This window comes from Pongo pygmaeus, chromosome 10 (genome assembly GCF_028885625.2).
Source record: "Pongo pygmaeus isolate AG05252 chromosome 10, NHGRI_mPonPyg2-v2.0_pri, whole genome shotgun sequence".
Lineage (NCBI taxonomy): Eukaryota > Metazoa > Chordata > Mammalia > Primates > Hominidae > Pongo > Pongo pygmaeus.
The window spans coordinates 51,371,127-51,393,569 of NC_072383.2; the positions used below are offsets into that span (position 1 = coordinate 51,371,127).

General features: G+C 48.0%; 1 protein-coding gene and 1 long non-coding RNA gene across 17 annotated transcripts; one reads left to right on the forward strand and one right to left on the reverse strand.

Moving 5' to 3' along the window:
• Positions 1-215: 215 nt before the first annotated feature.
• CALCOCO1 (calcium binding and coiled-coil domain 1) lies at positions 216-17,146 on the reverse strand. 14 transcript variants are annotated; one of them, XM_054442761.2, is made up of 18 exons: positions 16,684-16,889; positions 15,809-15,900; positions 15,528-15,658; positions 14,975-15,044; positions 14,371-14,550; positions 13,929-14,031; positions 12,731-12,921; positions 11,156-11,314; positions 10,598-10,746; positions 8,871-8,961; positions 5,377-5,532; positions 4,908-5,162; positions 4,317-4,442; positions 3,713-3,808; positions 3,226-3,334; positions 2,794-2,993; positions 2,192-2,298; positions 216-1,211 (listed from the first exon to the last, which is right to left on the reverse strand). In XM_054442761.2, the coding sequence occupies exons 5-18, from the start codon at positions 14,524-14,526 to the stop codon at positions 1,034-1,036; spliced, it is 2,076 nt and encodes a 691-aa protein (XP_054298736.1). In that variant the 5' UTR covers positions 14,527-14,550; positions 14,975-15,044; positions 15,528-15,658; positions 15,809-15,900; positions 16,684-16,889; the 3' UTR covers positions 216-1,033. The 14 variants fall into 14 exon arrangements, with proteins under 14 accessions (XP_054298736.1, XP_063528853.1, XP_054298739.1 ...); XM_063672783.1 differs by lacking the exons at positions 15,528-15,658; positions 15,809-15,900 and adding an exon at positions 17,061-17,144 and having other exon boundaries at positions 14,371-14,547; positions 16,684-16,931; XM_054442764.2 differs by lacking the exon at positions 15,809-15,900 and having other exon boundaries at positions 16,684-16,987.
• Positions 16,999-20,501, forward strand: LOC129009586 (uncharacterized). 3 transcript variants are annotated; one of them, XR_008492812.1, is made up of 4 exons: positions 16,999-17,092; positions 17,366-17,516; positions 19,241-19,387; positions 20,321-20,501. It is a non-coding gene; the product is annotated as an uncharacterized LOC129009586 (long non-coding RNA). The 3 variants fall into 3 exon arrangements; XR_010127807.1 differs by having other exon boundaries at positions 17,032-17,092; positions 17,366-18,220; XR_008492813.2 differs by lacking the exon at positions 16,999-17,092 and having other exon boundaries at positions 17,112-18,220.
• The last annotated feature ends 1,942 nt before the right edge of the window (positions 20,502-22,443 follow it).

The window sequence follows — 22,443 nt, forward strand, 5'->3', positions numbered from 1 at the left end:
GCATTATCCAAGCCAGACTCCCACTTGAGACAACCCACTCATGGCCAGCACACCAGGAGGCATGACAGGACAGTAACTGCCCAGCATCCCCTGCCATGAGGCAGGGATGCGTCCCCTCTTTCCCTCCTCCCTCCACCAGGGTCTAAAAGCCGGAGGTCTGGGCCCTGTGTTCCAGTCACACCTCATGATAAGAACACATTTTGTGACAACAGTCATACATATCATATAAATATATTTGTTCAAACTACAAAGGGATGGATATCAGGGGGAAGCTTTTATTGCTGTGGGGGGACCTGGAGAGGGAGGGGGGGTTTGGAAATGGGGATACCTGGGACCACTTGTTCCCCCCATCCCTCACAGAAGGCACAAATACATTATTTCTTTCCATGTGAGGAGATGCGAGGACAGGATACAGAATACAGGAATCCTCAAAAATACAAAAAACCCTCCAAACTGAATACCTAAGGTTATGGAAAAGGCTGGGGTGGGGCAAAGAAGGCAATGGGGGAACGGAAAGAGGAACCAATGAAGCTGAGAACAAAAAGGGACCCGAGAGGCCGTGATGTCCATGCTGCTGCCTCTATGCAGGCCCCAGAGAAAACTCAGGTAAACAAATGGAAACCCCAAATAAGAGAGGGTAGGGTGCCCCAGGAATTAGCTTTGGGGCATCAGACAAGGGAGTGTGAGTGTGAGTGTGTGTGTGCAGTGGCTGTGTATCAGAAGCAACCAGGGCTAGGAGTGGACGATTCTATTCCCACAAGGGAAGGCCTCCTCCATCCCGGTTCCTCCAAAACCACTTTCAGGGGGTAAATTCAGCCACTGCTTCCAGGATCCCTCCCTGGGACAAAAGAGCCAGGTAGGAGAGGATGAACTGAGAAATCTTGGGATGAAAACAGGGCACACAGAAGTGGTTCTTAGGGAACAGAATATCATGGAGCCCAGTGTGATAGAAAATGGGCATGAAACCTAAGTGTGTGTGTGTGTGTGTGTGTGTGTGTGTGGTGTGTATTTGTGCATGTACGAGGGAGTAAGATCACTCAAAGGTGAAGGGGTCCTGGGTGCTGAAAAAGAAGTGTCCATCCATGTGGTCCTCCAGGGCATCCTTGTCACTCTCAGCAGGAAAGCGCTCCTTACAGATAGGACACTCCTTCCATGTGGGGGTGGCAGGGCCCCCAGTGCTGGTTTCTGACAGGGGACCCACTGTAAAGCCACTAAGAGAGACAGAGGGGAAAGGGACAGGGTTGGCGTGCTCTGTTCCCTTCTTGACTTGCAGACTTCGGAGAGCAGGACCCATGTGCCTGGGTTCCCAGGTTATCCTGTGCCTAATGCAGCATCCTGGCCTCTCCCACAGCGTCTTTCTCCCCACAGTCCTGGAAGGCTTATTTTTCCAGTTCCCCATGTCCTCTCTTCTTTAGTCCCTGCTGGTCTCTGCAGTGCAGAGCCCATCCCCCAACCTCCTGCTCTCCTCCCTCCATCTCCGTCTGCTGCCTAATGAGGCTGAAAATGAGTCTGACATCGTCCTTCATCTTCCTGCTCCAGCCGAGAAGGATGACAGCATCACCCCCTCCCTGCCCTGAGCCCATCTCACATCCAGGCAAAACCAGGACTAGATGATCAAATCTCTCTTCCCTGTGCCTGCCCCCTTGAACCTGGGAATAAAAGGGAAGGCAGAAGGGGACAATCTGATACCTGAAACCCCCATCTCTGTAGGTTCCCTTCCCTAAGGGTCACCCAGGGAAGTCAGGGAAGAGGGAAAGCATTTCAGTTGTAGCCAGATGGATGCTGGATCCCAGTCTTCTCTCTGCTCCTACCCCTGGGGGTGCCACGGTCACTTCCCTTCCTCCCTGGAGGATCCTAGGTACCTACCTGGTGGTTGGGGAAGGGGTAGAGGCAGGAGAGAGGGGAAGCAGGGCAGTTTGGGCTCTGCAGAAGATGGTGCTAGAACAACATAGAAGCCAGTTAAAGGCAGGACCTCTCAGTGCATTGATAAGACAGGGGTAGGGATTACCTGAAGGCATCTGGGATTTGGAGCAGTGACTCATTTTCCTTGTTAACCATACCTGTATCTCCTTTTCTTGGCTGAGGCCAAGAAGGGCAGGGGTTGGGAGCAGGGCCTGGTGACTGTCCACACGGACGCCCTTTCCCTGTGACCTCCTCCCACCTTCCTCCTGGCCTGGCTGGTTGAACTCACCTGGCCATGTCATAGAAGGCATTGCCCAGTTCAGGAAGCAGCAAGTTGGCCTCCTCACCCCCACTCTGCACAGCTGCCATCAGGACTGACTTCTCATCTTCAGCCTCCTGGATGCCGAAGAGACAGGGTTGGGCTTTGGGGTGGTGTCCCAAGATGGGGGAGCAGCACATTGGGACAGGTATGGGAAGAGCAGCCAAGGCTAGGACAGTGACCTGAGGGGCTTAGGAAGAGTGAGGCAGGAGAGGCGTTTTGAGGGGCTGGTGAATAATAAGAGAATGAGTGTGGGGGGAGAAGCAGTGAGGCTATTGGGCTGGTCTGGGTTTTGGGATGATATCTACTAGTGTGGCATTGAAGAGAGGCTGGGCCTGCCTCCTCTCCCCTGGCAAAAAGGGAGCCCTGGATGGCTAAGATTCCTTCTCTAATTAGCCGGGGGTGCCTGCCTGTGGTCCCAGCTACTCTTGGGAGACTGAGGTGGGAGGATTGCTTCAGCCCAGGAGGCAGAGGCTGCAGTGAGCCAAGATTGTGCTGCACTCCAGGCTGGGACACTTGGGTTTGGCCCTACCCCTCCTTACTGCTTCTGTGCAGGCTCCTCCACTGCTCACCGAGTCAGAGCTACTGTCCTCAGCTGGCCCAGAGAGGTGAGGAGAAATGGGAGCCGGCTGGCTGATGACAACAAGGGGAGAAGCCTCTCGAGGCCCAGCAGGAGAGGAGCCTGGGTCCCCATGCTCACAAAGGCCATAGGGTGGGAGCCTCATGTCTTCTGGGGACTCGTCCTCTGAGTCTGTCAGAGCTGCTGGGCAGCCTGTAGGAGACGAAGCAGGCAGAGAAGAAAAAAGGATGTGTTGTGAGGAGCTCGACCAGCTCTCTCCTCTGGATGAGGGGTATCATTAGACTAAACAGGGGCCAGGGTCTGGGAAAGAAAAGGCAAAACATATAGAAGGCAAAGGCAGCTCCCAGCAAGGTTACATGGAGCCTCCCTCAACAGCGGGAGGTAGAGTGGGGAGGAGGTGTTACAAGATTGGGGCTATACGGACTCAGCCCCGCAGTGGCCTCCTCATCCTCTGTGGTGGCATCCTCGTTCCACTTCTCATCTGCCACCTTCTCCAGGCGGGCCTCTAGCTTTCTCATGTACTCTAGCAATTCCTGGAATTGGGAAGGAAAAAGGCAGGTGCTAGAGAATGGGAAGGTGCCAAACTTGCTAGCCTGCAGAGCCATTCTCTGCACCAAAGAAGAACTCTTAGCTCCTTGGGTGCTAAGAGCATCAGGATTAGATGCCTTCAGCAAAGATTGGGGCAACTTCAGGTAGACACTCCCCCCAGCACCCCTGCTTCACCACTTACATCCCTCCCTTCTCCCAGAGATCATCCCCTGTCCTGCCAAATCGGTTAATAAGAGAAGCCAGGGTACGGGCCCTCTTGGAGAGAACAGTTTCTAAGCCAAGAGATGACAGGAATTTACAAAGTTTCTAGCCCTCAAGTCCTCACCTGTGGCATCCACGGGGCCTGGGTTATGGGTACTCACCTGCTTCTCCTCCTGTAACTGCTCCTTTTCCTTCTGGAGCACACGCAGGGCTGATCTCAGCTCTGTCAGCTCCCGCTTACTTTCTGACAACTGTACCTGAGGGAAGAGGGCCCGATGGAATCTGAAGCCTAGAATGTACCTCCAAGAACCTGGACTCTGGGACCAGGACCAACAATCTAGAACCAGGTCTCCCCATGTCTCTGCTTCTTCCCTGCTCTGACACACATACACAGGAATTCCCAACACTCTTCCTCCATGAGTACTTTGTCTTGGGCCACAGAGACTCAGTTTTCTAAGTCTTAGTCTCTGCCTCTCGAGTGGGGACCTGGATGACTTCCTCTAGGCTGGGGTGCAGAGGCCTTGGTCATACCAAGGGGCCACTCTATAATTCTCCTTAGTCACCTCTACTGGGCCCAGATGTGTACCCTGAGAGCAGAAAAAAATGCACATTTCAAACCAATGAGGGCTTGCGTGTGCAAGTGAAATGCCACCCAACATGTAAGCAGACACCTAGCACTTCTGAGCCCATACCCAAGACAGAGAGAAGGGGTATGGATGCCTCAGGAGGCCATAGGACAGGACCCTTGGCGGCTGGGTGCCTCACCAGGCTAGAATCCTTCTCCCGGGCCAGCTCAGTCTTGAACACGTGGTTTTGAGTCCTCTCCTCCTGAACTGCCTTCTCCAATCGAAGTATCTCTGCACTCAGCTTCAGGATCTTGTCCTTCTCTGCCTGGGAGACAGCCGAGAAGGAAAATGGGAGGGTGGAGGGGGAAGAAAAAGGAACGCCACTGTCAACAGCATCATCCCTTACTTGTCCTTTCCTTTATTTAAAGCATCATTTTTAGAGCACTTTCCCCTTTTTGCCTTCATTTCCTATACCCTCTGAATGAAGGACAGGACATGACGGCAGGTGCTGCTTGATCAAGAACGGGCATTATGGCAGGGCCTGGGGTCTAGGACAGAAAATGTTTCTGTTCCAAGGAAGGTACTCTGGTGATCAGGATTGGGATACCCCGGTTAGGGATGGGTCATGCCTAGAGAGTAAAGTGTATCTCCTCAAAGCCCCTCTCCACCCGAGTCCTCTAAGGTTCTCAACCCCTCTTCTCTCCTCCCAGAGGGTCTGACCACATGTAGGAGTCCCCACAGAGGTGGGGGCAGTGGCCTTCAGATTGCCAGATGCCCCCCATCCCTCTACCTCCACACTCTGCAGCAGCCCTGCCCGCTCCTTGCTCCATTGGCATTCTTCTTCCTTCAAGTGCAAACCGAGCTCAGCCAGCCTGCCGTTAACTTCAGCCACTTCCAGGCGGCTGCGGTGTAGTTCGGCTATGGTGCGGTCCCTGGCTGCTACTGCGCTGGCCAACTCCTCCCCAAGAAGGGTGGCTTTCTGCTGGCTTGAGGTGGCAAGCTCCTGGGCCCCTCGAAGCTGCTCCTTCAAGGGCTCCAGCTCAGCCTCAGGAGAAAGGAGAAGATGGAGATCAGAGTTCCCAGTGAATCATTTGTCAGCCGGGGAGGTAACCAGGCTCCCTCCACTCCACTGCGTTAGGACTCGGGGTTGTGTTGTTTAGTCTTTAGCCATGTCTCTCCCCTTCTCTTTAGACACTCAGGCTTTTCTACAACTTGCCCTTGGAATTTCCCGTTTCCTGTTGCCAAGGGGCCTCACTCACCACCCGCTGCTGGGCCTGGCCTAGGGTGTCCTTCATCTGGGCCACCTTGTCTTTCAGTCGCTGGGCCTGAGCACTCTGCTCCTTTTGCCAGCTCTTGGCCTCCTTCAGGTCCAAATTTAAGCGATGGTTCTCCTGTTGTGCCACTTGGAGCTCAGCCTGAGGGAAGTGGAAAGCAGGTAAGGAAAGGGTATGTGTGTTGGGGTGGCTCAGGAGGTGAACCATTGTGATGAGAGAGGTCAAGGTTCCACTTCTCAGATTTAACACACACTTAAGCCTTCAGCTATTGCCAGCCCTTCTTGGGTTCTCAGCTCAAATAACTCAATCCTGCATATCCAGTCTCCAGCTCCCAAACTGAGGTATCCAGCATCACAGCCTCGGGTCTTCCATGTAGGCATTCCATGTACCATTTCTGCTACTCCATTCTTTCTCTTAAATCAAAACTCAGTCTTCATGCCCTACAGGCCCCTTAAACTCAACAGTCTACCTCCCACCCCATCCCAGTCTTTCCTACTCTTATTTCCGTCCAGGGTACCAACTAGCTCCCACGTTACTCAGGATGGAGTAACCTGGTGCCCTTGGTGCCATGCTTGGCTCTGTCCTCCCCCTAGCGGCCCACAGAAAAACCTATTGCTTCTCCATCCTGGTCACAGCCATTTCCCCTTCTCTATTACCACCACAACCACGTTATCTCAGGCTCTGGTCATTTCTTGCTTGTACTACTGAATAACTTCATAACTAGTTCATTCTCCACAAGGGAATCAGATTATTCTTCTTTAGGTACAGTTCTGATTCTTTAAATACAGTTATTTTCTTTTTTAGAGATAGGGTCTGGCTCTGTCGCCAAGACTGGAGTGAAGCAGCATGGTCACGGCTCACTGCAGCCTCCAACACCTGGGCTCAAGCAATTGTCTCAACTCAGCCTCCCTGGTAGCTGGGATTATAGGTGTGTGCCACCACGCCTGCCTAATTTTTGTATTTTTTTGTAGAGATGAGACAGGGTCTCACTATGTTGCCTAGGCTTGTCTTGAACTCCTGAGCTCGAGGGATCCTCCTGCCTTCACCTCCCAAAATGTTGGGATTACAGGCGTGGGCCACTACACCCGGCCATAAGTACAGCACATGTCACCCTTGCTTGAAAAATCATCAAAGCCTTTCACTGCTTGTGGAATAAAAATGAAGCTCAAGATCCACCACAGTCTAACCTAGGCCCTATCTCAAACACTTCACCCACACATTCAACTGCCCTGAGTGTTCTGGCCTTTAAGTCTTTGCTCATGTCTTTCTCTGTTCCTAGAATAGCCTCACGCTCATTTCTGTCTACTCAAATTCTACCTATTCTCACTGCTGAGCAAAGGGTTTTTTAACAATCTTCCACATTAAACCCAGGGTACTGAAGAAGGGATTTAGGAGTTCTGCAGATACTTGATTTGAATGTCTTCTAAATTATTAACAATTATGTTAAAAAAAAAAAAAAAAAACACAGGGCCAGGTGCAGTGGCTCAAGCCTGCAATCTCAGCGTGATTTGGGAGGCCGAGGTGGGCGGATCACCTGAGGTCAGAAGTTCAAGACCAGCCTTGCCAACATGGTGAAACCCCATCTCTACTAAAAATACAAAAAATTAGCCAGGCGTGGTGGCAGGTGCCTGTAATCCCAGCTACTCAGGAGGCTGAGACAGAAGAATCGCTTGAACCCGGAAGGCAGAGGTTGCAGTGAGCTGAGATCGCACCACTGCACTCCAGCCTGGGCAACAAGATGAAACTCCGTCTCAAAACAAACAAACAAAACAAATAAAACCCATAAAGTCACAAGTTAACACACTGGAGATCACCAACTGACATATGTTTCCAGGTTAATTCATTTTTGTGCAAAGCTCAGAATAGTTTCTACTGTATTTTCTATTGAATTGAAGAGTAAACTGAGTTGCAAGGTGGAGAGTTTAAAAATTGTTATTTGCACCTACTTGTGTTTGACTCAAGGTGTTCTCGATATTGTAAAACCAAAATAAAATACAGAAATACATTAGTTGCTGAGGCTGGCAGAACAGTCATCGATAGCCTCTCATTTCAAAGTTTGGTATGCCTCAAAATTACCTAATTGCTTTCATTACCTTTTAAGTAAAGGTTATACATTCAAATTTATAAAAATAAATTTATAGTAATAAAACATTGTTTTTGTTTATTCAGTGAGATTCCACACAAGATTAAAAACTTTATTGGTGGGAGGAGAGGAAACGGTTCTGCTAAAAAGGTTTGAAAGTACTAGGCTACTACATGCCCCACACCCCACCCCTTTTTTTTCTGAGACAGAATCTTGCTCTGTCACCCAGCCTGGAGTGCAGGGGTGCGATCATAGCACACTGCAGCCTTGACCTCCTGGGCTCAAGCAATCCTTCCACCTCAGCTTCCTGAGTAGCTGGGACTACAGGTGCATGCCACCATGCCTGGCTAATTTTTAAAATTTTTTGTAGAGATGGGGTCTCACTACGTTGCCCAGGCTGGTTTTGAACTCCTGGGCTTGAACAATCCTCCCGCCTCGGCCTCCCAAAGTGTTATGATCACAGGTGTGAGCTACCACGCCAAGCCATGGCCCGCCCTTTTTTTTTTTTTTTTTTTTTTTTTTTGGGACAGAGTCTCACCCTGTTGCCCAGGCTGGAGAGCTGTAGTGCGATCTAGGCTCACTGCAATTTCTGCCTCCTGGGTTCAAGTGATTCTCCTGCCTCAGCCTTCTGAGTAGCTGGGATTATAGGCACCTGACACCACACCTGGCTAATTTTTGTATTTTTAGTAGAGATGGGGTTTCACCATGTCGGCCAGGCTGGTCTTGAACTCCTGACCTCAGGGGATCCGCCTGCCTCTGCCTCCCAAAGTGCTGGGATTACAGGCATGAGCCACTGTGCCTGGCCTCCACACCCCTTTTAAAAAGACTTTTCTAATGTCTCTAACAAGATGTGCACTCATACACCTCCCTGGAGCTCCACAATACTTTATTAGATTTCTCTTGAGGCCAGGTGCAGTGGCTCACACCTGTAATCCCAGCAATTTGGGAAGCTGAGGTGGGTGGATCACTTGAGGTCAAGAGTTTGAGACCAGCCTGCCCAACATGGTGAAACCCTGTCTCTACTAAAAATACAAAAGTTAGCTGATGGTGGCATGCGCCTGTAATTCCCGCTGCTCAGGTAACTGAGACATGAGAGTTGCTTGAACCCGGGAGGCAGAGGTTGCACTGAGCTGAGATCGTACCACTGCACTTCAGCACAGAAGACAAAGTGAGACTCTGTCTCCAAAAAACAAACAAAAAAAATTTCTCTTGTGACACTCTTATACTGCACTTTTCCACTCTGACTAATCCTGATTTGGGTATATGTCTTATGTTCCCTAGTAGAGTGCACACAATGTCTTCTTTACATTTTTATTCCCGTTGGTGTCCGGCTCTCGAGAGGGAATCAAACACTGGCTGGACAATGGAGAAAGCAAATCAACTCTGAGCCCCTTACCTCGCTTTGCTCCTTGTCTGCTTGTACTTCTTTCAGCTGCCCAAGGAGCTTCTCTTGTTCCCGAGTCAGGGCCTTCACTGTGTCTCTAAGCCTGTGATTGGTGGGATGACATGTCAGACAATCTGCTCCACCCAGAGAAGGAATGGACTCAGGCCTCTGTCTTGTGCTCTGCTGCTGCTGCTCTAGGCCCAGAGCTCCATTTTACTCTGGGATGCATAAATCCCCAAGCCAGCTGATCCAGTTCTAAGCCCCAGGAAACCAAGATTCCAGGTTCTAGAGAAGAATTTAGACAGAAATAGTTTTTCTTATCTTTTTGTGTAATATTTTAAGGAATGTTTTGCTGATGGCTCCCATTGTCTTCACTCAATCAAGATATTAGAATCTAGTCTTTTTGAGACAAGGGCAGTCATTATTGATTATAAACTTTTGATATAGACCAGAAGTTGGCAGACTCTTTCTGTAAAGGGCCTGATAGGAAAGATTTTATGCTTTGCAGTCCATGTGTGGTCTCTGTGGCATCTACTCAACTCTGCCATTGTAGTGCAGGACCATCCAATGACAGTACGTAAACGAATGAGCATCATGTTTCAATAAAACTTGAACACAGATTTGAAGTTCATACAGCTTTCACATGTCACAAAATATTCTTCTTTTAATTTGTTCTTAACCATTAAAAGATGTAAAAACTATTCTTACCTGTGGGTTATACAACAGGTGGCAGGCTAGATTTGGCTTGTGGGCCATAGTTGTTGACCCCTGGTCTAGACAGCCCCTAATCTTTTCCAGATGCTCAATCTGACCACTGCTTTTCTAACCTATGACTTAGAATGTAGACATCTAATATCTCCCTAGGGTGAGACTAACATATCCTGAAGAAGCCTCTCAGATGAACTCACTTATTACTTTGGGCCTTGGATAGAATGCTCTTTCTTTTAAACAGTTTTTTAAAATATCACACCTACCAGTACTAAATGAAACATAATTATGTCGTTAATGAAATAAGGAACTAGAGTGTTTAAACTGGTGAAAATTTGAAGGATGGACATGGGAGGTGGTGGTCAATATTTACGCCACTTGGTAGAGAAAACAATTTTCTGAAAGAAGAAAGAAATTTATTCTATGTGGCTCCAGAGGTCTCGGTACCCCCTGGTAAGTTATAGGAGAGTAGAGTTTGGCTCAATACAAGAGATACAAAAATGACAGCTGTCAAATGTTAAAAGAGGCTGCCTCCTGAGGGTGACCTCTTACATACCCTCACACATATCTTACAATTCCAGTGCTAAGAGTTTATGATTTGTGTCTTTTTTTTCCAGGGCAGAGATTCCATAACATTCATGGATCACCAGTTATAATGTTTCTTAATAGTAAGAACACAGTCTAATCTTATCTTTCCTGTGGCCAAATCTGAAATCCATCCTCTCTTATCTTGCACTGACTTCCATCCATTCGCTTCTTCCAAATCCTCCACTCCTAGCTCTTGCTCAGCTTTTGCTGTACAATAAGTGGTAACTATGATTATTTCTGAAGTGGAGGAATACAGAATAGCATTTGGAAAGATAGTAGAGAGCTCGGCAGAAAAGGGTATCCCCAGTAACTAGCCTGAGTGAGGGTGAGAGGGAAAGAGAAAGCGTGTGAGGCAGACAGCAGGTCTGCTTGCCTGAGAGGGGGCTGGAGTGTGGGGGTCATGGAAGGGAGAGGAAGTGATGGGGTCAGTGGACTCCCCTCACCTGTCCAGCTCCACTTCCTTCGTCAGCACTTTCTCACTGATGGTCTGGATGTCATCCTCTAGCTCCAGGATGCGTGCCACATGGTCTCCCTGTTGCCGACTCAGGATGTCCCTCTCTTCTGTGATCTCCCCATGGGACCGGGAAATCCCCTGAAATTAAGTTTCCCCCAGAAGAAAAGGGAGGTTGGGACTCATCTCTCAAGTGGTGGAACAAAGGCTTAGGAAGAGCACACCAGGGTCTGACTGCTCCCACCTGGCTATCACATTGCCTTCCTTGAAAAAGAAACTGTAAGGGAACATTCCCTTACCTATCAATATGGCCACCTCCACCTTACCCCAGCATTCCTATGTTCAAAGAACTGAATCTCATTACAAGTTTGGAACATGTCTCTTGTCACATCAAGTTTAATCCCACCCATTACCCCTTAAACCTATTTCCTTGATGCCAGAACCATCATAAAAGCCCACTAACATCTCTCCTTCACCCTCTTCACTGGGTTCAGATTTTGGACGCTGGGTGAGCAGCCAGGCCCTGTCCCCTACCTGGCCCAGCTCCCACCTTGTACTGTTCCATCAGCTCCGTGTGCTCCTGCCTGGCAGTTGCCAGAGCCCTCTCGAGCTCCTGCACTCGGCTCCTCAGCTCTGTCACCTGTCCCTCCAGCTGCAGCTTCAGCTGCATCAGGTCATTCCGTTCTTGCTGGCTCTCATCGAGCTGGTTCTACAGGCAGCAGAAGGAGAAGGGGAGTGTGCTGGCGGAGTACCCCTTCTAAGGTCCCATCCTCACCACTCTCCAGGTGCATTTTGGGGTTGGGAAGTTACATAGCTTTGGGTTATAAAGAGGTGAGGAAGGGGATGCTCAGTGTGCTACCGAATTCCGTCCACCACCCAGTCAGACGCACCAGCTCATGGCACTCTGAATTGCCCATCTCTCTTACCTCTCCCCACCCTAGGCCTGGCCCTTTCCTCACCCAGCAATTGCAGGAATCCCCCGTGTGGCACAAGTCAATGAACACAGACACAAGGGATGGCTCCCCTAATTTTACCCTATCTGCTCTGGAGTTGAACAGACTTGGGTTCAAATCTTCAATGCAATTTTTACTAGCTATGTGATTTTTTTTAAAGATAGGGTCTCACTATGTTGCCCAGGCTGGAGTGCAGTGGCTAGCCATAGGTGCAACCATAGCATACCATACCTCAAACTCCTGGCCTCAAGCAACCCTTCCACCTCAGTGTCTCCCCCAGTAGCTGGGACTACGGACGCATGCCACTACACCCAGCTAGCTATGTGATTTTGAACAAGCTTCTTCTCTAAGTCTCTGTGTCCTCATCTGTAACATGATCCCTTAGTGTGAATTGTTGTAAGGCTCAAATGAGAAACATGATTGTGAAAACGCAACAGAGAGTAGGAGCTCACACATCTTTCACTTATGTGAGATATAAACATCTTCCTGGGTGACAGAGCAAGACTGTCTCAAAAAAAAAAAAAAAAAAAAAAAAAAGAAAAGAAAAAAAACCCCAAAAAACAAACAAACAAACAAAAAAACCCCAAACAGTATCATTTCAACATGTAGTCAAAATAAAAATTATTGAAGTCTTTTACATTCTCTTTAAAAAATACTAAGTCTTCAAAATCTGGAGTATATTTTACCCTTATCGTACATCTCAGTTTGGATTAATTGCATTTGAAGTGCTCAAGAGCCATATATAGTTAAGAGCCTTTGGTATTGGACAGTACAGGTCCGGGGCCTTGCCTATCTGCGCTCACTCCTCACTTGTCCTGGAGGCAGGTCTTGTGCTCCCCTTTCTCTGAATGTTCCCTGGAGTAGCCTCTCTCCACCCTTTGATCTTCCTCTAGGGCATAGAGGGCAGGATGTAGTGCGTGGAGAAGGAAGGCTGCAAAAGTTCTTATGAAATCCTGAGTTACACCGGCCTTTGGGTGGTCTCCTTTCCTGCCTTACATGTTCGTGTATGTCTATGTTAGACTGAGACTCTCCTGGAGGCAGGACTTTGTCTAACTTTCAGTGAGGTCTTTAGTTGAGGCCACAGATGAGGGGAGGGTAAGGTAGGAAGGGTCCTCTTGCAATGCTGTCTCCCACTCCCTTGCCTGGGAATAACTCTGTTGCTCTTTTCTCACCTGTAACACAGTTGCCTTGGGGACAACCAGCAGGATGTCAGAGCCCCCATCAGCCTCCTCCAGGGTCACCAGTTCATCCATGGGCCTTGGCTCTCGGAACTGGAAAGGGGGGCTCTGCCCACACACCCGGCCTTGGCGGTTCACATATCGGAACTGGTAGAGCTGAGCTCCTGGTTTGGGCAGGTAGCTGGCTGTGGGAAGAAGAATGGACCCAGGACCCCAATGATCCAATGTCCTTGGCTCCATCCAGCCTCTTGCTTGGTGTTCCATATACCGTTTCTTCTCTTCTCCACCTCCCACAGGCCATTTCTTTTCCTAGGGTACTCTTCTCCCTCCTTTCTGCCTGTCCCTCTCCTTCCTTTCTTTCCCAAACCCACTCCCCCTCTAACATAATCATAATAATGCTAGTTACTATGTAGTGAGTGCCTACCATGTACCAGACACTGTGGTAACACTTTTTATTTTATTTTATCTTGAGACAGAGTCTTGCTCTGTCGCCCAGGCTGGAGTGCAGTGGCACGATCTTGGCTCGTTGCAACCTCCACCTCCCGGGTTCAAGAGATTCTCCTGCCTCAGCCTCGTGAGTAGCTGGGACTACTCAGCCATGCACCACCACGCCTGGCTAATTTTCTTTTTATTTTTAGTAGAGACAGGGTTTTGCCATGTTGGCCAGGCTGATCCTGAATTCCTGACCTCAAGTGATCCACCCACCTTGGCCTCCCAAAGTGCTGGAGTCACCACACCTGGCCTATAGCTTTCAATTTAAATCCTCGTAATGTCCCTATAAGCCAGGCATCCCCTTTTACTGTTAAGATAACAGACACAGGGAGGTTATGTAATTTGCCCAAGGCCAAACAGCTTGTAAGTGTTAGAGGTGAGATTTGAACCCAGGGCTTTCCCTCTTCTCACCACATAATGCTACCTTTCCCTCTTCCCTACTCCCCCATTTTTCCTTCTTTGGGTAGGACACGGGACTAGATGCCCTCTGAAGTTCCTTCTGTTTCTATGTCCCTGATTCTGCGATAATCCCGTGATTCTCTATCTGCTGAGCCCTGTTGGATATATTCTCATTATATTTATTTTCGTTTATTTTTCCTTGTCCTTTGTGCCTAACTTTCAATGTTTCTGAGCCCACTACCTTCTTTCAAACCTCCACTCCCTTGGCTCCTCTCTCCCAATTTTCCATCTTCCCTTGTACCTTGGAACTGGACACTGGTGTGAATGGGGGAACCATCAGCTGTACTTTCAGGCACGGAAGACCACACAAATGTGTGGTAATCCCGAACACAGGCAGCCTCCACCTGTGAAAGCCCAAGGTTGGAGAAAGGTATGGTCATGGAACTACCTTCTATGGATGGAAGAAAGGGCTGAGGGGTTGAATAAGGGGGGCAGGATGGAGCTACAGTGGCAACAATGACAAGAGAAAGGGAAAGTGGAGGGACACTAATGTGTCAGTAAAGAACAAGGCTAAGATGGAGAAAATATGTGCTTTGGTTATACAGGTGGCCTCTGTCATCTGTGACATCTTTCTCTCTTCTTCTCTATCAACCTGAGGTTGAGAATCCAAGAGCCCAATCATTCCCCTTATTCCAACCAACCCACAGCCCATAAACCTAAGCCAAAAGGGGTTCCAGAGATACCTTGAAGATGCCAATCCAGTCACTGGCACTGGGCATGGTGCCTGGGGGAAGGGTGTAGTGACATTCCACCTTGGTGTTGGGGATGTAGGTCCGGGCTACATTGAGAAAGTTGACTCCACCACGGGATGGTGCCCGGCTTAGTGGTGATTCTTCCATCCTGGCCTTGAGATATCTGTTCTCCTATGAAAGAAAGGGTTGATACCCTAAAGTCTCTCCAGTCCACCTCCTTCCCCCCCACAGCTCCAGCACCACACACTCACAGCCCCTGCCACTATACCTGGAGATAAGGCATACCTGGTTTCTAGTCCCTGAGGGTTACGGGGCATTTTTGAGGTATCACTCTTAGTCTCTAGGACGTAGGTCTGGCCTTCCAAGTCCGTCCCCATCCTGTCTCACACTGTACCTGCTCTGGCTCATAGACCCTTCTGAGGGTTCAGACTTCTCTAATTTTGCTCCCAAAAGGACACTGAGGGGGACAGAGCCTGGGATACTGCGACTTGGTCGACAGCCTCCATTTCTCCATCCCATCTCCCACACATCCTGGCCCTTGAATTCAAAATCCAACTGAAGTGTGGGGCCCTCTCATTGAGAGAGGTGTCCTTACCTACTCCTAAGCTTGTTGACCCAGCTGTATCCAGGAATGAGTTATGACATCAGAAAGCAGCAACTAATCTCTGAAAGGAATGGTTGAGTTTTCAGAGCTAGAATATGGCTGGGGGTCGGGGGAAACTGACAGCCCAAATCCTTAGGCTCCCGAGCTCTCAGCTCTTTTCATCTCTCTGAGCTGCCTACCCCCATGAATTCTAGGGAAGCAGAAAGCTTCCGCTGGCATCCAAGAGACAAAGGGAAGGGGAGGATATAAGGAAAGACAGGTTCTGTCCCTCGACTTATTATTCCAGGAAGTCAAGAATTCTGGAGGTGGCAACTTCAAGGGTGGAGTGAGGCGCTTAGCAGGAACGTGGTGGGGGTGGGGAGATGGAATGTGGGGGCCTGGAGCCAGGAAAGCCCCACCCCCGGGGCAGGGAACAGACTAGAAAGTGGGAAGGGGCCCCAAGAAGTGGAAATGTATATTTAACGTTGAGGAAAGGGGAGATAGTTCAAAAAGAACCTAACATTCTCCTCTCCAGACTGTGCCTGCAGCAGGACTAGAAACCTACTAGTTTCACTTTAGTATTTCTCTCCTCATTTTCTCTCTGCTCCCCTCAGCCTCCATCCTTCCATCTGTTTGTATTGGTAGCTGGAGACACACCACAGGATGGGGTTGAGAGGAAGGGGTGTTCCAAGTTAGCTGGGGAGAATTAATTGGAAAATATGAGGGTGGGGTGAGGACAGATAACAATAATAATGATCAAGAGAACTCCTCAGTCCAGGGCTGTGAGATGGCCCTCTTATTCATCACTCCTTTCCAGCCCACTAATCTGTTTCCTGTGTCACTCACAGCTGACATGTCCAACCAGCCATTGCCACTAGTCATATGCACGCCCCCAAACATCACAAACCCACACCAGGCTGAAGTCCAGGGCACAGGAGCTTTAAAAGAAAACAGAAACTCAGTGGATAAAGGTGAGCCAGCAACACAAAAAGGAGCAACTTCTGCCCCCCAAATAGGTAGAACAAAAAGTTTTTTTTAATGTTCATCTTCTGAAAAATTCCTGGTTGAAACTAGTCCTTGTTTTCTCCAAATGCAATTCTTCCAGCTTTCTAAGGGTGGGGGTAAATTGTCCCCAGAGATATACCTGGAGAACCCTAAAATACACCCCACAAAGAAAATCCGTAACAGCTGTAAACGTTCTTCATGTCCGAAAGAAAGTTCTGGGCACCTAAGATGTAGGTGTGTAGCCTGATTCAGATGTTCACATGAGGGGGCGGAGAGCGGGTGTCCCACCCCCTACTCTGTAGGGCTCTAGAGTTCCTTGACATTCTACAACTTGGAAGGTCCCCCTTCCTCCCCAGGGATTCAGCGTCGTAAAGGCCTTTGGATTTGCGTAGGGGAGAGAGGGAAGACGTGTAGGGCACACGTCTTGCCTGGGAGCGAATAAGCAGATTTCAGCTCCCCTAAAGGGATCAGCTTTATAGAGACGTACTGAGAAGAAGGAGAGGACGACAAGGGGGTGCCCCTCCGTAATCAGAGTCCCCTTGAAACCAAGAACTCCCCAAACAGCGGGGGTGGCTTCTCCAGTACGGAAAGCGTTAAAATCCAAACGCTCCTGTATTCCCCTTCGACAGTTCCGTTACGTTATCCTTCCCCAAACTGGAAAGTGGGGTGACCCTCCCCTCCCATAAGATCGCCCCCAATTAGGCCAAGTTTCTTACCCAACAGACGGATCAGCTGTTCCCCTCACCTCTCACCAACAACAAAAACAGCACTCCGACTTCTGGAGGGGAGGGAGAAGAGTGGGCGCGAGGGCTTCTGGGGTTTGTGGTTCTTCTGCGCCCTTTTGCCGCTGCGCGCTCGGATCTAGGACTATACATCCCAGAAGGCTGCGCGCAAGGAGGGCGGGGAAGAGGGCATCCGTGTCGGCGGCCTCACCGCGGCATCCTGGGAGGCGTAGTTCTCACTCCTATGACAGAAAACGAGGGTGTGGCCACCAAAGGACTTCAAGGCCCATGATCCCTTAGGAGGGGGCCGGCTGCATTAGGGGTGGCTGCTGGTTTGTAACGTGCGTTGTTGGGGGCTGGGGAGGATTTACGGCTCTAACGCCTTCTGTATAACGCTTTAACGGTGGTTAGAGCGGTTTCTGTTGCGTCCCGTCCTGTACTTTTCAGACCCACCTGTGAGATAGGCGTTAAGCGTTATGCACGCTTTATAGATGTAGAAACTGAAGTACGGTTAAGGAGGCGGTGTGAAGTGTCAAAGCTATGAAATGTAGAACTGCATTAGCCTTGGCTAATTCCACGTCATATATTCTTGCCACTACACCACAGCTACCCACCATTTTGGGGATGGGAAACTGATAGCTGGGGTATAGCAGTTTCTTCTTTACTTCAATCTCAGGGACAGACCTTGCAAGAATGATGTCTTCTGCACCGCTGACCATCTTCTTCCAACTTGAGGATTTCAGTGCTAAGGCTCCTGACCATACACATCTGGATTGGGCTCCCCCAGAGTGGCTTCTGGGTCTAGGAAGAGGATACAATTGCCTGAGGTGGTGGTAGGAGCGGTGGAATGAGAAGAATGAAATTGAAAAGGGAGCTTGGCATAATTCAGGACCTGTCACAATTCACAAACAAGCCACTTATGGGGCCTGTTTGCCCAAGCCTTTTAAGTGGCTTAAATTAATTAGGATAACAATACATGTTGACGTTCCAGTTTTTATTTAGGAGAGGTGAAAGATTGACACGTCTCTCACACCCCCAGTCACGTTATAGACTTGGGCATCCTGTCCCCCCTCTCGCCATTCTCCATCCCTGTAGTCGGAAGCATTCAGAATAACCTCTTTCTCTGGCTCTGCATTAAAGGATTACAGTCTTAAGGATTGATTTCCTCTTCCTAGGTGCCTGCTTTAATTTTCTAGTTTACTAAACTGTGGAGCTTCTGCCTTTTCCAAGTTTTTTGGTAGTGTTTTGCTTTTACGACTGAATGCGGTGTCTGCCCTGAGTGTCTTTTATCTGAAGATCTCCAGGCACTTAACAATTAGTTACTGGGCTGCACAAACATTAAGGTGATGTGTCTGTGTCATTAGTCAGGATTTATGAGTTAGGGAACCAGTTTCTGAATGAGGAGGTAGCTCAAGGTCTGGAGTGGGTTAAGAGTGAGGTCTGTTCAAGGACCCAAGTCTCAAGTGTTCTTGGCTCTTGTCTTCCGCCCAAAATAAAGGTCTACGAGAAAACAGTCTCGGAGCTAAAAATGGTAACAACTTCCATTTCTTGGGTGCTTATGATCTGTTCAAACCATGCTAAGAATTTTCCCATTTAATACAACAGGCTTATGTAATATGCCTTGTTATTGTCCCCATTTTACACATGATGAAATTGAGGCACAATTAATGACTTGCCTGGAGTCATCCAGCTAGTAAGTGGCAGAATCAGGATTTAAGCACAAGCAGTCACCATACTCCCAGTCCAGAAACTCTGGCATGTGATACTAACTCCCATTGTTCTAAGGAACAGTGCTGGTTCATTAACGGGAGACAAATGTTCACTGAGCATTTATGTGCTCAGTGCAAGGCACAAGGTAATGTGAAACAGATTCATTCAACAAATATGTGTCAGGTACTATGCTAGGTATTCAGTTAATTTTATTGAAAGAATGAACAGAAAATATTCATTATTTTAAAATAATATATGTAATTCATTATTTTAAAATAATATATGTAATTCATTATTTTAAAATAATAAATGTAATTCATTATTTTAATTATAGTCATTACTTTCAAATATTCAAGTATTTGAAGGATAGATGAAATTTGGATAGTTTGGCAAGATGGGGACTGGGGAGGGTAAACTTCTTCTAGGCCAAAGCAAAGATTTGGAGGTGGGAATGGATAATGAGCCTAGAGTCACATAATAGCACGTCAGTTTCAACCTTTATTTATTTATTTAGGCAAACTCAGGTTATTGGTAATGTCTGCCTGAAATGTTGTGTTGAGGATTCTGAGGAAAGAATGCTGGGTAGTAATGTCTGCCATGTACTCCAGATGGAAAATGGCAGTTGTAGTGGATGGACTAATTGGTCTCATTCCTGCCTGCTGCCATGTGACTTGCCGTATCTCCTGTAGAAGGAATACTACATGTCATTGTATTTGTACTACAAGTATTGACTTTGGGCTTTGTCATGTTTCATGATTTGGCTGATGGGATGTGAACAGACGTGACTCATGCCATGTTTGAACACATGAGTTTCCACTTTCTTGTTCTTCTCTGCCACTAGAATGGGAATAATCCACATGAGAGTTGCTCCTTCTGCCTGGGTCCAGGAATGAGAAGACCTGTGGAGCTGAGCTGCTGCTTACTCACAACCTGCATATACATAAATCAGAAGCCAGCATTGGTTGTTGTGAGTCCCTTAGATTTTGGGGTAGGTTGTGATTTCAGCAAAGCTGAATAAAAGCTACAGTTGGAGGCCAGGCATGGTGGCTCGCTCCTGTAATCCCAGCACTTTGGGAGGCCAAGGTGGGCGGATCACTTGAGGTCAGGAGGTCAAGACCAGCCTGGCCAACTGGTGAAACCCCGTCTCTACCAAAAATACAAAAATTAGCCAGGTGTGGTGGCACGTGCCTGTAATCCCGGCTACTTGGGAGGCTGAGGCAGGAGAATCGCTTGAACCCGGGAGGCAGAGGTTGCAGTGAGACAGAATGGTACCACTGTACTCCAGCCTGGGCAACAGAGTTGACACTCTGTCTCAAAAAACAAAACAAACAACAACAACGACAAAAAGAAGCTACAGTTGGATAATTGGATAATGGAAGATAAAATTGGAAAGACAGACTTAAGCCAGAGTATAGAGAGTTTTGAATGTCAAATGAGCCAGAGCCTGCTATGTGTTTATCAGAACCTGTTTCTTTCTTTTCTTGGACACACAGCTGTACCACATTTTTAAATTTTTTAATTTTTATTTTTTGAGATGGAGTCTCACTCTGTTGCCCAGGCTGGAGTGCAGTGGTGCGATCTTGGCTCACTGCAAACTCCACCTCCCGGGTTCATGCCATTCTCCTGCCTCAGCCTCCCAAGTAGCTGAGACTACAGGCACCCACCACCACACCCGGCTAATTTCTTTGTATTTTTGGTAGAGACGGGGTTTCACCATGTTAGCCAGGATGGTCTCGATCTTCTGACCTTGTGATCCACCCGCCTCGGCCTCCCAAAGTGCTGGGATTACAGGCGTGAGCCACCGTGCCCGGCCTAGCTATACCACATTTTAAAGCTTCTCCTTTAATTAATGTGTTCCATTTTCAAGTCTGGCCCATAAAACCCTCCAAAAAAGATCCTTCATATTTTTTTTCCTGTCTAGCTTGATGAAGATGACCTTAGGCACAGTGACCCTGAAGGCCACATGTTAGAGACAGTGGAGCCACAGGATGGAAGGCAGCTGGTTCCCTGAATCATCACTTGGCAGAGAGCTGACCACTAATCAGGATCATGTGTTTTAGATTTCACTTGACCAATAAATCAATTTCAATTGTTACACTGCTAAAAGTGTGGGGTTTATTTTTTATAGTAGCTACTGTTTTCCTAATCAATACATCACGTGCAAAGGTTTGGACTTCACTCCCATCAGGAATGGGAAGTTAGTCACTGAAGATTTTTTGAAAAAGGGGAATAATACTGTGAAGACAGGTGGAAGTTACAGTTATTGGGATCAAAGAATATTTCTGAGTGACAGTGGGAGATTTGGGGACTGTTGTTTTTTTTTTTTCAGAATATAGTTTAACTCTTGTCTGGGAAAGGGAGATGACTGCCATGATTGTCGAAGGGCTCCATAGAACTGGGGAAGGAGCTGCTGAAAAATGAATCCATTTCCCTGAAATGTTGTCTCTTTTCTCTTTTGCAAAAGTCCTAATTCTGGTATTGCCTCATGTAGCTCGGTGCCCACCACATAATAAATGTTTAATGGAAGCTGGCCCTGGACTCTGGGAATGCTTTGAGGAGCTACCACTAGTTGAGTGCCTACTATGTCAGAGGTGCTCTTTCACCATTGAATCATCACAATAACTGTGCAAGGTGCTATCCAGATTTTACAGATGAAGAGACTGAGACTTAAGAGTAACTTACTGGCTGGGCGTGGTGGCTTATGTCTATAATCTCAGCATTTTGGGAGGCCAACGCTGGCAGATTGCTTGAGCACAGGAGTTAGAGACCAGCCTGGGCAACATGGCAAAACCCTGTTTCTACTAAAAATACAAAAATTAACCAGGTGTGGTGGTGCACACCTGTAGTCCCAGCTACTCGGGAGGCTGTGGTGGAGAATCACTTGAGCCTGGGAAATCAAAGCTGCAGTGAGCCATGAATGCACCAACTGTACTCCAGCCTGGGCGACGAGAATGTGACCGGTCTAAAAAAAAAAGCCTCTAAGAACAATCTTATTCTGAAACCTATACCTTTCCCAATATAACAAGACGCTTTCTGAGAAAATAATAATGACCAGTGTTATTAATAGTACTGAGTGTCTGCCATGTACCAGGCACTCTGCTGGATGCTTTACAAACACACAGAAGCAGCTCTATCAGATATTGTAGGCTGTTCTGAATGTTTCCAAACTGTGGACTCTGTGAGAAGTAGGAAAAACATTGACGTAATTTTAGCGCAAAGTTTGATTTCCTTGGGGCTTTTCTTTAAGGTCTCCGGCCCATTTTCTTTTGTCCTCTTAGTTCCTTGGTTGACCCCGGGCTGGGTGGAAGAATGGTTTAGAGATCTCAACTATACTCAGGTCTGCAGCTCCTTCACTCTGCAGACCCGTCAAGCCACTCTACTATCAAAGTGTTCAGATCATATTATTATTATATAATTTTGATCAATGAAAAAAACCAAAGTTCAGAAAGATTAAATAACTTGAGCAAAGCCACATAGCTAGTATGAGATTTATTTATTTATTTTTGAGAGAGAGTCTTACTCTGTCACCCACGCTGGAGTGTAGTGGCATGATTTCAGCTCACTGCAACCTCTGCCTCCAGGGTTCAAGCAATTCTCCTGCCTCATCCTCCTGAGTAGATGGGGTTACATGTGCCTGCCACCATGCCTGGCTAACTTTTGTATTTTTAGTAGAGATGGGGTTTCACTGTGTTGGCCAGGCTGGTCTCGAACTCCTGACCTCAGGTGATCCGCCTTGGCCTCCCAAAAAGCTGGGATTACAGGCATGAACCACTGTACCCAGCCCCTAGTATGAGATTTAAATCAAGAATTCCTGACTCGAGAGTGCTCTCCTGTGCCCTCTGCATCCATCACAGTCCAAATTCGACAATGTTACAAGTCCTTTTTTTTGCCATTTTGGCCTCATTACCTTGATTCGTGTATTAGAGTAGATATAACAGCTGCAACAGACAACCCCCAGATCTCAGCGTCTCAACATGATAAGAATTTATGTATCACATAAGTCCAATGTGGATATTTGTGGTCAGGTGACTCAAGAATCCAGAT